Source organism: Globicephala melas, chromosome 3 (assembly GCF_963455315.2).
Source record: "Globicephala melas chromosome 3, mGloMel1.2, whole genome shotgun sequence".
NCBI classification, from domain to species: domain Eukaryota; kingdom Metazoa; phylum Chordata; class Mammalia; order Artiodactyla; family Delphinidae; genus Globicephala; species Globicephala melas.
This window is the reverse complement of record NC_083316.1, coordinates 70,451,954-70,467,588: the sequence shown is the minus strand read 5'-3', so window position 1 is coordinate 70,467,588 and position 15,635 is coordinate 70,451,954. Positions and strand designations below refer to the sequence as shown.

At 37.8% G+C, this 15,635-nt stretch overlaps 1 protein-coding gene across 9 annotated transcripts in view; it reads left to right on the top strand.

Annotated features, from left to right (window-relative positions):
• MEF2C (myocyte enhancer factor 2C) overlaps positions 1-15,635 on the top strand; it is a 152,878-nt gene that overhangs the window by 127,090 nt on the left and 10,153 nt on the right. For 7 of the 9 annotated variants that reach the window (XM_060295997.1, XM_060295996.1, XM_060295999.2 and 4 more), the window contains exons 7-10: positions 12,089-12,261; positions 13,773-13,796; positions 14,679-14,808; positions 15,411-15,546. In XM_060295997.1, coding sequence (XP_060151980.1) covers positions 12,089-12,261; positions 13,773-13,796; positions 14,679-14,808; positions 15,411-15,546 — 463 coding nt within the window. The remainder of the gene's footprint in view (positions 1-12,088; positions 12,262-13,772; positions 13,797-14,678; positions 14,809-15,410; positions 15,547-15,635) is intronic. The other 2 variants (XM_030847360.3, XM_030847448.3) reach the window with 1 other exon arrangement.

Below are 15,635 nucleotides of genomic sequence, written 5' to 3'. Positions count from 1 at the left end.
CGTAGCTATTTGACAATAAGGCGAAGGATATTTATGTATATTGATTAATAATTTTAAGTGGCATTTATTGTAAATTAGATATAATTTTATATAAAAAGAAACTAACAGCTGTTTCCTTATTTTGATGTTTATTGTTTACTATTTTATGCATTTGGTTGTCAAGCACTGTCACTTCTGGAATGCTTAATTTATATCAGCTAAATACATGGAGACTTGGTGGTGGCAGTGTACTGCCGTGGACAAACCACTGAGCGGTGGCCGAGTAAGGAGACCTGGCTTCCAGACTCCAAAAAGACTCCATCCAGTTAAGACTTTGGGTCATAACTTTGAGCCTCTGAACTTAGTACTCACATGAACGATAAGACACGAAAGTCTTTAAAGTCCATTTACATGCAGTGTTTTATGATCATATAATTCCAAAACTTTCCTAACATGAGTTTTTTGTAATTCATTTAGCATTGGAAAAGAAAAATTTAGCATATTATAAAATAGAACTAAATGAGAAGAGGAAAAGGTCATACAATGTTTAATTATTCTATACTAGTACTATTGCTTTGCAAGTATTTGTTTTTGAGAATACTTATCAAAAATTTCTTGGCTGACTTTTTTATCAACCAAACAGACTTCTGCAATTCTTGCTCAATAATTTAAACTATCAGTGAAGCGGTTAAAAATTCGGTTTAAAAGTATTGGCTTTAACAAGTTTATATTTTTGTTTTCTAACAAAACACAAATTCAGAATGCAATATTCAAGAAAAGGAGATTGATACCATTTAGTTACTCTCAAATAAGAAAACTTTTTTGTTAGTATCAAAATATAATTTTATATTACTTTTAAAAAAATTGTTAAGCAGCCAATGAAAAAAATCTGAATTAATAGTTGGATTCTTTTAAAGTATTATGTCAGTTTAAATTGTCCTGAATAAAAATTCTGAACTCATTTGCCATTTTACCTTGGGAGTTCACCCAAAACATAAATAAAGATCCAACAGCATTGTTTTATTATTATCTATGCAATTAAGTAACAGTGATATTTTTAACCCAAACCAAGGTTATCTAGATTTATTAAAAGGAAAAAAAAATACTGTCCTCTAGTTGGAGAATCTACAGCACGTGATAATCAGACACTGCCAAGAAAATCAGTGTCAACTTCCCGTGTACAAGGCCTGGAAGAGGATAGGTGAAGCAGTATCTTGACACCATTCTCTAGGGGTCAGCGTTGAAGTGGGAGAGGCAGGTCAAAGAGGAGACAGGTGAATGTTACAGGCTAAGTCAGGGCACCATCTGCTTTCAACCCTTTTGGTTTGGCTTAATTCTTAAGGAGTTTGATTTCCAGAGGGAAAAACAAAATTTCAAATTATAACTTCCCTAGAGAGGGTTTCAGGAGATTTTAGAGCCTTTTGCATATCCATGATGTCTGACCTCACAAGTTGTATTCCTTTTTATCACCTGTCTTTCTGTTATATTCAGCAAAGCAATGTGAACATTGGTCTCTTCACTCATATCCTATTGATTTAACCTAAGAGTGTGATTGATAATAAAACTTTGGTCTTTTTAATATTAATTCAAGAAGTTAACATTTCCTCCTAAAATATTAGTTTTACTCAACGTTTGTCTTTTTTCTCTTAGCATTTTTCTTTGTCCTCGCACAGTGTTGGTTTCTCTCTTTCCTGTTTTTGACATCGCCATAAGATTTTATTTGCAGATAATACAGAAGGAAAAGCTCTTTTCAAAATCATTAGTGATATGAAACTGTACATCAATAGACAGTAGATCCTGACGGAGGGATGTGGTTTAAAAAACCCCTCTTGGAAATCAATGTTTTACCTACCAGGGACTTTTCGGGGCTTCAAGGCTGTCAGCCAAGAGTATAATTTGCTGTTTTTAGACAAACCTTTGCCAGTCTTAAATTTTAGTTAGACTTATATAGAATCTTTCACTTGAATTTCAATTCTAAGAGTGTATAGTCATGAAACAGTCTCACATTTGAAAGATCAAATCAGATACATTCCTTTAGTTAACTTTCTACTAAAGGAAACTATATTGTACCAAAACCCTGGCTAAACAGTTTCAATTTATCATCTATAGATGTGTCCATAGGGTGCTAAGTATTCACTAGGTTTATTTATTATTGCTCCATTTTAGTTATTTTAACTGAACTTAATATCTACTTAGTAACTGTCTTACTAAACACTGTTCCCTCCTTTCACGATTTTTTGACCTTAGACTCCACTTACAACCTCTAGTTATGGCAAAGAACGGATTTGTCGTGTTTGTAGTGTGAGCAGGGGAAAAAAATCCCTGCCAAATTAGGTTATTTTAATATAGTAATAATAGCAAATCTAAAGCTGTGGTTAATTTACATATTCAAACATGATAACATTAATTTACATAACAATCATGGAAAAGAAACCTTTAGTATTAAGCAACTCAGAGAAAACTATGAAATCATGGAGCAAAATTTTTGCTCAAGCAGTAATTGGGGAAAATATTCTGGAGGCAGATGTTCAGAATAATAAAATCACCAAGAAAAATACATGATATACCAGTTACTTTAGAGATGACATCACCCTTGGAAAGTCTGTGAATTCCCATTTTGCAGGATTGGTGGTGAAAATTAAATGAGATCATCAATACAAGGCAGCACCTAGCACAGTTTCTGCCCTAGAGTAATAAATGTTGGCTCTTGTTAGTATTATAATTATCTATATTCTTGACTTCCTAAGCAAAAAATAAAGCTTAGTGTAATCTAGTCCCAGTAATATTTATTAAATGTGCAGGGTGTGAGTAGTGCACTAGCAGGCCTCCCAGAGATGCCTGCCGCGGCCCCTGCCCTCAAGGGTGGGAGTAGAGAGGAGATATTAATAACTCTGAGGCAGAAAGGGAGCGCAGTGCGACGCAGTGCGACACGTTTCATTTGAACATTATCATCTTCCGAGGTGTTTGCAGCAGTTGTGTAAATGTTAAAACCACAAGTAATTATTCTTTCTCTTCTGTCATGTTCTCTCTAATCTGAACTGTCTCAATATTTTTGTTTATAAAAATGACTGAAAGAATGAACAATTGTGTCAATAATGAAGACACCCCCTCATTTTTTAGTAAAGAGACAGCCCCCAAATCGCAAGAAGTGAACAATTAAGTGAGTCATAAATCTATCATTCATTGTTAAGTGGAACTTTTTTTAAGATAGCAAGGTTCCGTATCATTTTTGTGGTACGATGAAAAACTATCCCTTCAGTAAGTCAGTACTAAGAACAGACCGATAGAGTGCCTTTGTGCATGGGAAACATCAAATTGTCGATTTCTTTCTTATTTGCAAGCGGAGCCTTTATTCCAAGAGAAGGAACAATTCAAGGATGCATTCTAAATCTGAAACATGTGGCTTTTGTAATAATGTAGTGGAAGCAGTTTGTGCTTTGGATTCAGATCAGAGCTCTCCCACTTACTGACAAGTCTCAGAAACTCCCGGAACCTCAGTTTCCTCATCTGTCAAAAATTGGGATGATAATGCCTGACCCACATGACTTTCAGGAAAAATGAAAGTGGTCTGCCAACACAAACCTGCTTTATAACGCAGACTCCAATCTTTAGGAAAACAACTCAGTAATAAGTAAAAATTCTTTACGTCTGCCTCACAATCCAAAGCCCATTGTATGTGCTGAATGTTTAAAGTTCTAGTTGGCAGATAGACTTAATTTCACAAAAGATACTAAACAAAACACATCTAAGAAACATCAAGGACAAGTGGGGTAAGTAGGAAATCCGTGAAGGCATGGTTCAGCATCAGGGTGACATGGTCAAGCAGAAGAGACAAGTCTCTTTTTAGAACGTCTGCTGCCCTCTAACTGGTGTAGCCAAGAATAGTCTTGGCTCGAGTGTATTCTTGGGGTATTTTCTAAGAATACACCACAAAAGGCACTGAGGTTTCACAGGAGTTTCTTCTTAGTCTAACATTATACGTTATTATATTATTTCCCTGAGAAACCCCCGATAGATTGGAGACTTGATTTTACTTTTAAGAATCTGTAATCAGGAGTCTTTAGCTGGATAAGAATCAGAAATCTGATTTGCCCCCATTCTGCAGTAGGCATATTGAAATTTTCATCATTCCCAGATTTCTGACCTCCAAATGTTTTGTGGTTGCCTTTTCCCTTAGAGCCATCCCATGAAAAAGATCTCCTTTCCCCTCAAAAAAAAAAAACAAAAAAAACAAAAAACTGATTGTGATTTACAACAGCTGAATAACTTATAGTTGGTAGTGCTTTCAACAGCGTTTCAGGCATTCAGGGCAAAGTGAATATAAGACTGAAGTCTAGAAGGTCATAATTTTTTCCCACTAAAAACTATTTTAGGTGTGTTGCTTCCGGTAGAGCAGTGGGTTGTATGAGCAGTTTTACTATGTACAAATAAAATTACATGAAAAGCCGTAGGTTTATTTGAGACACAAAACAATGTCCTGATATTGGAAACTAACTTACCTTAAAACTTTTAAAAAGTCAAATGTAAAATTAATTGATAGTAGTGAACGTTATCATATATGTAACATCTCTAGTTTAACAAGACTGTATGCTGTAAATATTTTCAAAATTGTTCTGTTGAAAGAAAAAAAAAATCTTAAGTGGGCAAAGCATTTTGCTGAAGTAAAACCCGAAAATCAATACATCAGAGGTTCAGCTGTTTGTTCACTTTAATGTTTTCCTGTGGCAGTTTGCTCCAAATTCCCAAAAGTAAGATACCATTAACAAACTACTAAAGAAAGTAATTTTTATAACCTGTGTATGAGAAATTATTTTCCAGATATCTAATAGTGGGTACTATAAAATACTGGGCGCTTCCCTATCATGTTGAGTGGTTCTGATGAAGCTGGTCTCTTAAATAGACAGTAGGTGGGTAAACATCTTTACCCTCTATTACAGGGGAGAAGATTATTGACTAAAGTATTACAAAATCTACCTTTAAAAGCATACTTAATCATCCACTCAAAATAGCACGCTGAAAGTTAAACAGCTGCTCTGGCATTTACTGTAGCTAAACCCAATATTTCCTATTTGTAAATATTTATTTATCCAGAAGGAGGCGAGAAATATGGTTTGGAACATCACCATTCTGTGCCCCTTATGTAAGTCCAGTGTCTTTTGAACCAGAATTGCTATTTTTGATGCCCAGGTTGACCATGTTCCACATCACTGCTGACTTAGGAGGCCCTTTGAGTCTCATGTCCCTGGTCTCACCCTTTGTTTCCTCTCTTCCTTTGTGTTCCTGTAATTTTAGGATGAGGTTTGACAGAGAAGGGTTTTCAAAATCTCAGAGTATGACCAATTCCCAGGAGCAGGGCCATGTTGTGCTTCAGAGCATGGACTCTGGACACACTGCTGGGTTCAAACCATGGCTCAGCCAGCTGATAGCTGTTTAACGCTGGGCAAGTTACTGGACCTCTCTGTTCTTCAGTTTTCTCTTTATGTAACGCAGGGATACTCTTAGCACCTCACAGGGTTGTTTTGAGGATTAAAGGTGTTTTATATCCAGGTATAATAACAAAACACATTGCATAGGTGCCTGTACTGTTCTGGGTACTTAAGATGCATGCTTGATGTTGTTAATAGTATTGGTAATTAGTACATAAAATGCTTGCTGTTGTTAATATTGCATTGTCGTGTTGGTCAGCTGCCTTGGGAGAGTAGGTGGGAGTCTCTGATTCAGATGACTTTTATGCTTCTCTCACACTGATGAAATCATTACTTAGCGTGTGAAAACCAAGGCTCAGTATAGTTGAAGGAACTCTAATGGAGACCTCATGACTAGGAACTGGATTTATCTACTTAATCCTCCTTTGTCCTCGATGCCCATCTGCCTTGTAAATCTTCCCGACTCTGCTGCCTCATTCAGACCTCATTCCTCATGTGTTCCCTGGCAGATGTGTCCTAACTAGCTTCCTTATAACCGTCTAACTCTGTAATGTATCCTTTCCACTGCCACTATTGCTGTTTTCCCAGTACACAGCTAAGGACGCCCCTTCCTACTCACAAACAACTTTGGCTGTTCATTTCGTATGGTATAAAGTTTAGTAAAAGTTTATTATAAAGTCTACAGTAGAAAGTTAACATGATCTGACAGGCTTGTGTTAGCCTAGCCTACTTTTTCAACTTCTGAAAACTGCATCCTCTGAAATGATCTATATTTCACCTTCATAGGAATACTTATCCTTCTCAAACACAGTCGTGACTCTGAGATCTGTCATGAATTCCCTCTCTCCAGGAAGTCTCTCTCTGAACCGCCTAATGAAATCCTGTGCACTCTTAATTGCCACCCTTCTACCATTCTTTTTCCTAGGATATCATGCAGCCCGTCTTTTGGTAGAAAGGTCTGTATGAGTAAATTATTATTGAAATTCATCTTGATATAGAGACAACCTATGGCAGTAAACACATGACAGTGTAGAAGAAAAGATCCAGCATCTCAGAGTTTTTTTTCATTAGGGAAAATTTCTACTTTGAGTCTACTGCTTGCAGTTAGCTAAGGTAATGTGCTTTGAAATGATTAACAGGTGCAATAGGTGAAAAAGAAGCTTTAATTAACTCTCTATTAACAAATTTAGTAGGTGGGCACTTGCATGGTTTTCTGACTTTTATATTATATGGTTGATAAACAGTTTGTCTCAGTGGTGTGCTTGGTCATCAGTGTGTAATCATTATCTAAAATAGAAAATGTTCTCAAGTAGCATAAAGAGGAGAGACCCTTGAGGTTTGAAATTAGCAAGTTACACATTATGTTTTCCGTTCTCATCCCACATTCCCTCCGTAACTTGACTTTTAGTCCCATTCCTGAATCATTCTAATTTTTCCAGCATGATTTGCATATGTGTTCTGTGAGCATTTGAAACGCTTAACGGACTAGTGCTCTGTGTAGTATTAGCCTCTAATTATGCACGATTTTGGAGGAGAGTGAGTTCAAGGTGGGCCGAGGTTGACTGAAAGGTATCATGAAAGCACTGGGCCTTTGCCGATCCTTAAAAATGAATTTGACTTAAACAGGAAATCAAACACTGCCAGTTATTGAACTGCTAGAGCAAAGACTCAGGCTTATTCAGAGGATGGTGAGCTTGGCTGTGGCCACTGGAAATTAGGTTAGATAGACAGAGTGGGTCAAACTACGCACAGTTTGGAGAGCCAAGCCAGGGCACTGACCCACTAGTGTTAAGTATGATCTGAAAAAGGAACATGAGAGAAGCAACACTTGAGAAAGATTTTTAAAGAAAACCTTGGGAGTGTACATTAGGTTTATTATAACACATATGCACAAAAATTTGCATACAGCTTCAAGGAGCTCACAGTCTTCCGGCAGCCCATCTTAAGGCTTGGTGAAGAACCCTTCAGCTAGAGACCAGGAACCCAAACAGGGGGTTATGGAAAGAGCTAGTCAAATGGCAGCAAAAGCCTAAATTAGGATGGTGGCAATGGAAATGGAGGGAGACATTTTTGAAGAAAAGTTAGCAAGGTTTGGAAACTAATTGGATATGGAGTTGGAAGAGGAAGCGGGAATGAATGAATAGTCAAAGATGGCGACTTGAGAGACTCCAAAAACAGATCGTGCCAACGAAAAAATTAACCTTGCTCCATGTGGACTAGTTTCTGTTTTGTGCTTATTAGATTTATATTCTTGTATTTATAATTGAAAGTCCAGGAAAGAAAAAAAAAATGACGTGAAAAGACTCATAACGTCTAAACATCCCAATAAGAGAAAGTTTCAGAAGTTCGGGCTCAAAGAGAGCTACATACTCAATTGAGCTCTGTGAGACAAGGCAAAATGTCCTCCTCACAACATCTTAAGCCAGGAATATGTTCTTTGAATTTACAACTTCTTAAAATAGGAGTCAATTTTTAAAAAAAAGAAAAGAGAAAGCAGCAAGTGTTTTCAAGTTAACTGGAAAGAAAAAAATTTTTTTCTCCTAACACCACATTTGAAGTTTTGTGTATTTACAGTAGTTTTAGTATGAGTGTTTAGAAACTTGTAACCAAGAGACGTAGATTCTATTATCCTTTATGCAAATTATATCGTGAATGCTTAAATTGTTTTCTGTGAAACAATATTTTTAATCAAACGAAACGATAAAACAAACGAACTCTAAAGTTGGTCTGTTCTTCGTTTTCTTATAATCTATAATCAGGAAATCCATTCACTCATGCTTTATAATTTTGGGGCTTTTAAGTGGTCAGGGGAATGTGACATCTGCATGCAGTCACATCCAAATTGATAATTGTCCCCGGCGGAGGGTAATTTTAAAACATGAAGGAAGGTGGAATCTGTATCTCAGAAGGTTATTGAAGGGTGGCGGTTCCCACCTCCCGACCCCTGACTTTGAAAGAGACTGTTCTTTTGGGCGAATTTATCTTAAGGTAGGACAGCAGCCTCAACCAAGGCCAAAGCGTCCTGAGTGGGGAGGCGGCTGCGGCTTCCGAGCCAGTTTAAATGCAGGCTCTTCTTAGCAGTAAACCACACGAATGTATTCATCACTGATTTTCAAATGATAGGTTTCTATATCACTGGTTTAGGATCCACAGCCTCACATTCCTGAATCTATATTATGCCAAAAGAATAACAACTTGGTGGCTGGAAACAGAAATGGTTATTATACGGCTCCAAAATGCTAGCTGGCACAATATGCTAAAAACAGCAGAAACTCACCGGTAAAAGGCAGAATTTATTTGTTCTCAAAAATAACTTTATGCTCTAAAAATATGAATCTAAGAAGTGTCATCGTGGTTCAAAATATTTTACCTTCAATATGTAAACACCTTAAAATATGTGACTAATCTTCTAAAATGGCATAATTTCCAAACAACAGGAAATATTCCAAGGGGAAAAATAGAATGCTTTTCCAATCAATTTTTTAAGTTTTGAGGCATTTATTGGGTGAAAAACTATAATATATGTTTGCTTTTTTTTCCCCCGACTGCTGCCCCAAATCATTGTTTAAAATGTGGGCAGAAAGGGGTAGGCTTTGTTGGAATTTCTCAGAGTTTACTGTAGAAGATGTTTGGTTTTTTTTAATTTAAAAAAAAAAGAGCTTTTCTCAGAGCCTTCGTGCAGCATTTCCATTTTCACACACTGGCCCAGTGCTCGTCATATCACAGGACAACACATTTCATAAAGTGGTTTTACTTCCTTTTAGCAAAATAACTCCTCCATGCAAACCAGTATCGGCATCTACGACGCCGGGGTTTTAGTTTCTTCAGATCTGTTCAAGCTTCATTGCACTGCTTAACTGACTTCTTTTTCCCCCTTTCTTTTGAAATTACCCAGCTAATTTTCCATTTGATTGTTTATTTAAACCAGATCTCACGCAGGCTTAATAGATAAGTGACATAGGCATTCAGTGTGTCTGTCAGTCTGGGCTTCAGCTGACAGGAAAGTAGAGAGCAAACTTTGTCTTGGTTTTCTCACTCCCTTTTTATCCAGTGGAATCTATTAATTAAAACGAAAGCCCTAGCATAGTCACGATAATGATTCAGTAAGACACCTTAAATATAAGACTCCTGTGAGCATTCCATTTGATCGAGCGTTTTTCTAAGTGAACCTATCCTTTGTATTTCTCCTAGTGGAAAAAGGTAAATTGCATTTGTTTCATAAAACAACTTTTGCCACAGAAAACAATCCAAATTAACTGTAAAAAAAAATGTTTTGGGCTTTTGACATATTTAGCTGGCTTTAGAGAATTTAGCTAATTTTCTTGAAGTTTTATTATAGAAGAGTAATTTACATACAAATTCAACCAGCGCTTCTTAAGCAACTACTTTATACTTGACACGCTTTGGGGGAGGAGTTGTTTGTTTTATTTTGTGGGGTTTTTCTTCCAGTAAAGTGGAGAATTTTATGCATAATCCAATTGACAGATTTAATCTTGTAGTTATTTGTTATATATTCAGCCCGTTTATTCATGCATAAAATGAGACAAGTAAATGAATGGGGTATGAAGAACCAGTGTGCTCTGCACAGTGTGCCTCAAATAGATTCTAATTCAAAAGATGTACCCATAAATCTCTCCTGAAATATACCTGGGCTTTGCCTTCCCAATTCCTCATCGTAGCTCAGGTCATCATGGAAGTTTCCAGACTGGATCACACTATCAGGCCTTCCTAATGACAGAATATCCCAATACCAGTAGATCTCTCTGTCCACTTAAAGGCCTGTGTTACCTCTGCTCTGCAACCTTCAGGGGTCTGCATTTCCACCATTTAAACCCAAGACATGTTAGCCTGGAATTCACAGGCTAAACTTCTGTGGGTTCCACAGCCCAGCCCTCCACGTTCCTTCAGGGTCTCTGACACTCCCCTCTTTCCATGGGTTGCCTTCTCACCAGGATGCTCACGTGCCACCTTGAACCTTTCCCAGTGCCTGGTCACAAGCCCAGAGATCTTACTACCTCCTCTCTTTTTACAAGACTCACATTAGTTCTTGCCTCTTCCGTGAATCTTGTTTGGATAATCTCTTCCCTCCTGGGAACCCAAAAGCACTTAATCTGTATTGCTCTGTGGCACATCACCCCAGGCTGCCTTGTCTTAGTGCGTATGTTTCACGCGTGCCTGTATTGGATTGCCACAAAGGGACTGCAGGGCCTTTGAGGACCGGGGGCTTGTCTCTGCATCCCCACTGGGTAGCACACAGTACCATTCCTCCTGGGGTAACAGATACTTGTGTTTTACGATAATGATAATGATGACAGTAACAACGAGGTTTGACTGTCTCCTTTAGAGAGCTTTAGAAAACAACTGTCTAGGTAGGTTTCCAGCACGGGTTGTTGAATCACCTAGGTGGTTTCTCTTAGCACGGGTTGTTGAATCACCTAGGTGGTTTCTCTTATTCTCCAATCAGAGATGGTAGAGGAAGCCAGCAGGGGACTTTCCGGTTCAGCTCAGGTTGCATCGACTCCCTCCACAGCTCTGCCTGTCACGGGACAGTATATTTTGAATTATGACAAATGGACACCTTCAGATAGCCATTTGTCTGTTAGTGGAGGGCTAAGCATCAGAGACCAAAGAAAACCCTTTCAGGACGGTTGCCACTCAGTGGCTACTCCTGTGCCCTGTGCATCAGCACTTTAGTGGAGGCATCGTCCCCTCATTTCGGCTCCTGAGAAGGAGTCCTGCTTTTTGAAGTTCTGTGTGAGCAAGAAAGCAGGGCTTCAGGTTCGTACACTGAGCTTAGTGAGGAGAGCAAACCAGATGGAAGAAAGCCATAGGGAGAAATCGCTTAAAGACAAGGGGAACTGAATAGCAAAGCGTGTGATAGGCTACTACACCTCCTGCGTGTCCTAGAAATTATAGTCTTGCTGGTATGCCCTTTCTTCACTTAAGGACACACAGATACACAAAATAAAACCCAAATCGCTGAACCAAAAGAGTGAGTCATGCCGGCCAGGCCTCCGCCGAGCTAGTCAATTAAAGTGCAGGACCAATTCAGTGCTTTTCTTAGACCCTGAACGACTGACTGTCTGACTTTCTTCCCAAATTTTTTTTTTTAATTAATGAATTTATTTATTTTTGGCTGTGTTGAGTCTTCGTTTCTGTGTGAGGGCTTTCTCTAGTTGCGGCGAGCGGGGACCACCCTTCATCGCGGTGCACGGGCCTCTCACAGTCGCGGCCTCTCTTGTCGCGGAGCACAGGCTCCAGACGCGCAGGCTCAGTAGTTGTGGCGCACAGGCTCTAGTTGGTCCGCGGCATGTGGGATCTTCCCAGACCAGGGCTCGAACCCGTGTCTCCTGCATCGGCAGGCAGATTCTCAACCACTGCACCACCAGGGAAGCCCCCGAAATTTTTTTAATAGAATAAAAGTATATGCTGGTTTCTGGGCAAGTTGCTATCTATTAGGTCTCTTCTCATTAAGAGTTTTTAATCTTCCTTCAGAGGAATGTTAAATAACTGATTGGGTTCCTGATGTGGAGGCTGTCAGTCATCCTGTGAACTTTCAGTGTACGTTATTGTCTCACCCTGTTAATCCTTTATTCTTAATCTCATGTAGTGTATTCTCTAGAAACATTTTTGAGTCTAGATTTTTTTTTTTCCTCAGTGCTCTCATTGTTTTGTGTTAACAGGGAACGGGTATGGCAATCCCCGAAACTCACCAGGTCTGCTGGTCTCACCTGGTAACTTGAACAAGAATATGCAAGCAAAATCTCCTCCCCCCATGAATTTAGGGATGAATAACCGTAAACCAGATCTCCGAGTTCTTATTCCACCAGGCAGCAAGAATACGATGCCATCAGTGGTAATGTGAAATTACATTTTAAATAAATGTTGCTGTTTTGTATATGTTTTGCTATTTGTGTATTTGTCTAACTTTATGAATTACTCACATGCTCCCAGAAAATTAACACGTCAGTGCTATTGCTGGGGCCCTGTTGGATTTAGCTATTATTTCTGGTAACTAGTGTGCATTTTCCCTTTTCCGTGGAAAAAAAAGAACCAACATCCAAAAAAACTCCACTATAGGGCTGGTGTTCTGGGGCAAAGAAAACATTTCCTTTTAAGGCCTCCAATTTATAATTAGAAAAAAATCATTACCTAGTACTCTGCTTATGACACATATGATTTGATTTGACCAATGGTAGAACCACACTCACAGAATGAGGTATTTCATAACAGATTTTTACAGTATTGAACTAAATAAGTATGTCCTTAAGGTACTGACAATGAAAAATCTTTCTCAAAATTCCTAAATGAACTTTCTCCCGTTAATTAGCAATTCTTTTCTTAGGTGTATTGCAATGATAATGTTTAATGTATCACGTGCCTATGCACTGCCTCAATTCATCTTTCCAAATATGCATTTTATGACAGTAGTTACCTCTCAAAAACAAATTGTCTTAAAATTCTAGGCATTTTGAGAACAAAGGTTATATTTTTATTTTACATCAAAAAACAGTTGTGGCACTTATAAGAATAAATAAATATGAAATATAAATAATATCCCTGGAAGCTATCATTTTTCTTTCTCCTGGGTCCGCAGGACGAAGGTGAAGATAATATTGTGGGACCACATTCAGCAACAAAGACACTTACATCCGTGTTCTCCAAATTAGCTTTGCTTAAGAGCGAGAACATTTAAAACCAAGATTCAGCAGACAGATTTAGATCATTCTGCAAACACATTTTTTTTTCTTTCTCTGCTCTGTGGCAAGCTTCAGGGTAAAACAGTCCTGCAAGCTGATTAGTTTATTATGGCACGTTGCAGATTAATTTTGAATATCAGCCCCCAAAAATTCACATAATGTGCAACATTCCCTTCGGAAAAGGCTGGATAAATAAAACCTCCCACAGGGCCACAGCCAAGCAGTGTGGGCCATGCATGGCAGGCTGTCTCTATCAGCAGATTTATTCCCAGTCCCTTAAAACTGAGGCTTTCCCAGGGTTTCTTGCGAGCCATCCGTCAGGTCTCTCACTGGCAGCCAGGTGCGGTTTCCCCCCTCCTCCAGCAAGTGGGGTTTCAAAGTACAATCTTTTTTTTTTTTTTCCTCAAAATGTGGTGGTGAAATAATGAACGTTGAGACACTGACCTGTGCTGAAAACTGGATAGATTGTCTTCATGTTTGAGACAAACAGCTCATTAAAGAAAACAAAGAATGTCTTTGTAAGGAGTTATCTTTAGAGTCTTGAGTTTTAAAACTGTTTAAACTGTTGTGTCTATCAGAAGATGCTTCTCCTTTTGTTGAAAAGATTTTGCCCAATTATAAATATTTACAGACACTAATTAATAAAACTCCTTCCGCATGCTCTCAGTCTGAGGATGTCGACCTGCTTTTGGTAAGTGGTGAGGGTGCTTCTCTTCAATGGCACGTGCAAGGAGAAATCCAAAGTGACTGTTAGGTGGAGAGGAAGCAGTAGTAAAATGGAAAGATTTCAGGAGTTAGTGTGTGTCAATATTGATTATATTTAAATGCCATTCATTTCAAGTATCACTCATAGGTGAGATATCAGGTTATCTATTTTTCTGTGTCAACCTCTGTAAGTAAAGGCCATGTTTTCAGTTTATTTTAGGATTTAATTTATAGTAAAATTGTAACAAACAAAAATATCCTTAGTTATTTAAAACCATGAATATGCTTATTTTTCTAAGAATTAAATTCTCAAGATATTTAAATTTATATGAATTTTTAATCTCCTTGCTCTAAGGAATCAAATATATGTTAGCTGCTTTGCCATCTAGTTTGAGGGAAGGTTAGAAGAATCTGAAAAAAAGTGGTCAGAGCACCACCTGCTGGTCAAAATATAGCATGAACCCTCTACCCATCTGCTCTGGTGTGTATAGAACTGAGCATAAAAACCACCATGGTTGATTTTAATTTTTTTAATTTGCATTTGAATAAAAACTGAAACAATAGAAGTACAGTATACATATTTCATCAGTTTTCAACATAGTCTGTTTTTACCCATAATAAAGCTATGGTACTTGTTACTAGTTCAGTTGCCTAGGAGATACTGATGTAATGGGTTACTATGGCAACAACTGGTCTCTTGAAGGATTGTAAATGATAGGGTTGGCAGAGTTCATAGAGACACATGTTAAATGATTAATTTCATGAGATTTGTACCAAGTTCTCTTTATGTGCAACACTAATACTGAAATCTAGTATTTTTAACTCTTAAAAAATTCTATAAGTAATATCTTTTTATTTACTTTAAAAGAATCAAAGGATAAATAACTCCCAGTCCGCTCAGTCATTGGCTACCCCAGTGGTTTCCGTAGCAACTCCTACTTTACCAGGACAAGGGATGGGAGGATATCCATCAGCCATTTCAACAACATATGGTAACGGTGAGTAGTTTGCCATGTTCAAATAATACATTAAATACTTTTTATTAAAAAAGCAAGATGAAAAAGATATTACTCTTTAGTCTGCTAGGAAGCTTTATTTAATACCTGTGGAGTCCAGAGCACTATACCATTACCTATTCATTACTAAGACAAAGTGAATATCCACATGTTTCTTTCTTAGTGAGCAAAAGTTTTATTAACCCAACCTGAATTCAATGTATAAGAACAATTTCAAGAAAATGAGCTATTGTTTTTTTGATGTAATAGAAAGCTCACTTTCTCAAGGTTGTTTAAAAAGCATTTCTAGGTCATCAAATACTATGTACCTACTTGTGATACCAGATTGTAGTTCTAATAAACTAGAATTGCAGGCGGTATTACATTGAAGTTTTCACAGAATACTTAATTTTTGGTATATAGTATATCTCTTTTAAATTAAAATTGTCCCTAATGTTTTATCTCCCTCCCTTCTGCAAATAAAAAAAAGCATAACAATCATTAAATAATACTAATAGAATATTTTAAAAATTGAAAATGATTATTCACCACTTGATAATTTCCAAATTGAATATGTTCCCTAACTCTCTTATTCTCTTCTCTAGAGTACTCTCTGAGTAGCGCAGACCTGTCGTCTCTGTCTGGGTTTAACACCGCCAGCGCTCTTCATCTTGGCTCAGTAACTGGCTGGCAACAACAACACCTACATAATATGCCGCCATCCGCCCTCAGTCAACTGGGGTAAGCAATATTACTTCTTTCATAATACACTTTTAGAATGCATTGTTAAATGACAAATGGCAGTGTCTAACTGTGTGCTCTAATGTCCC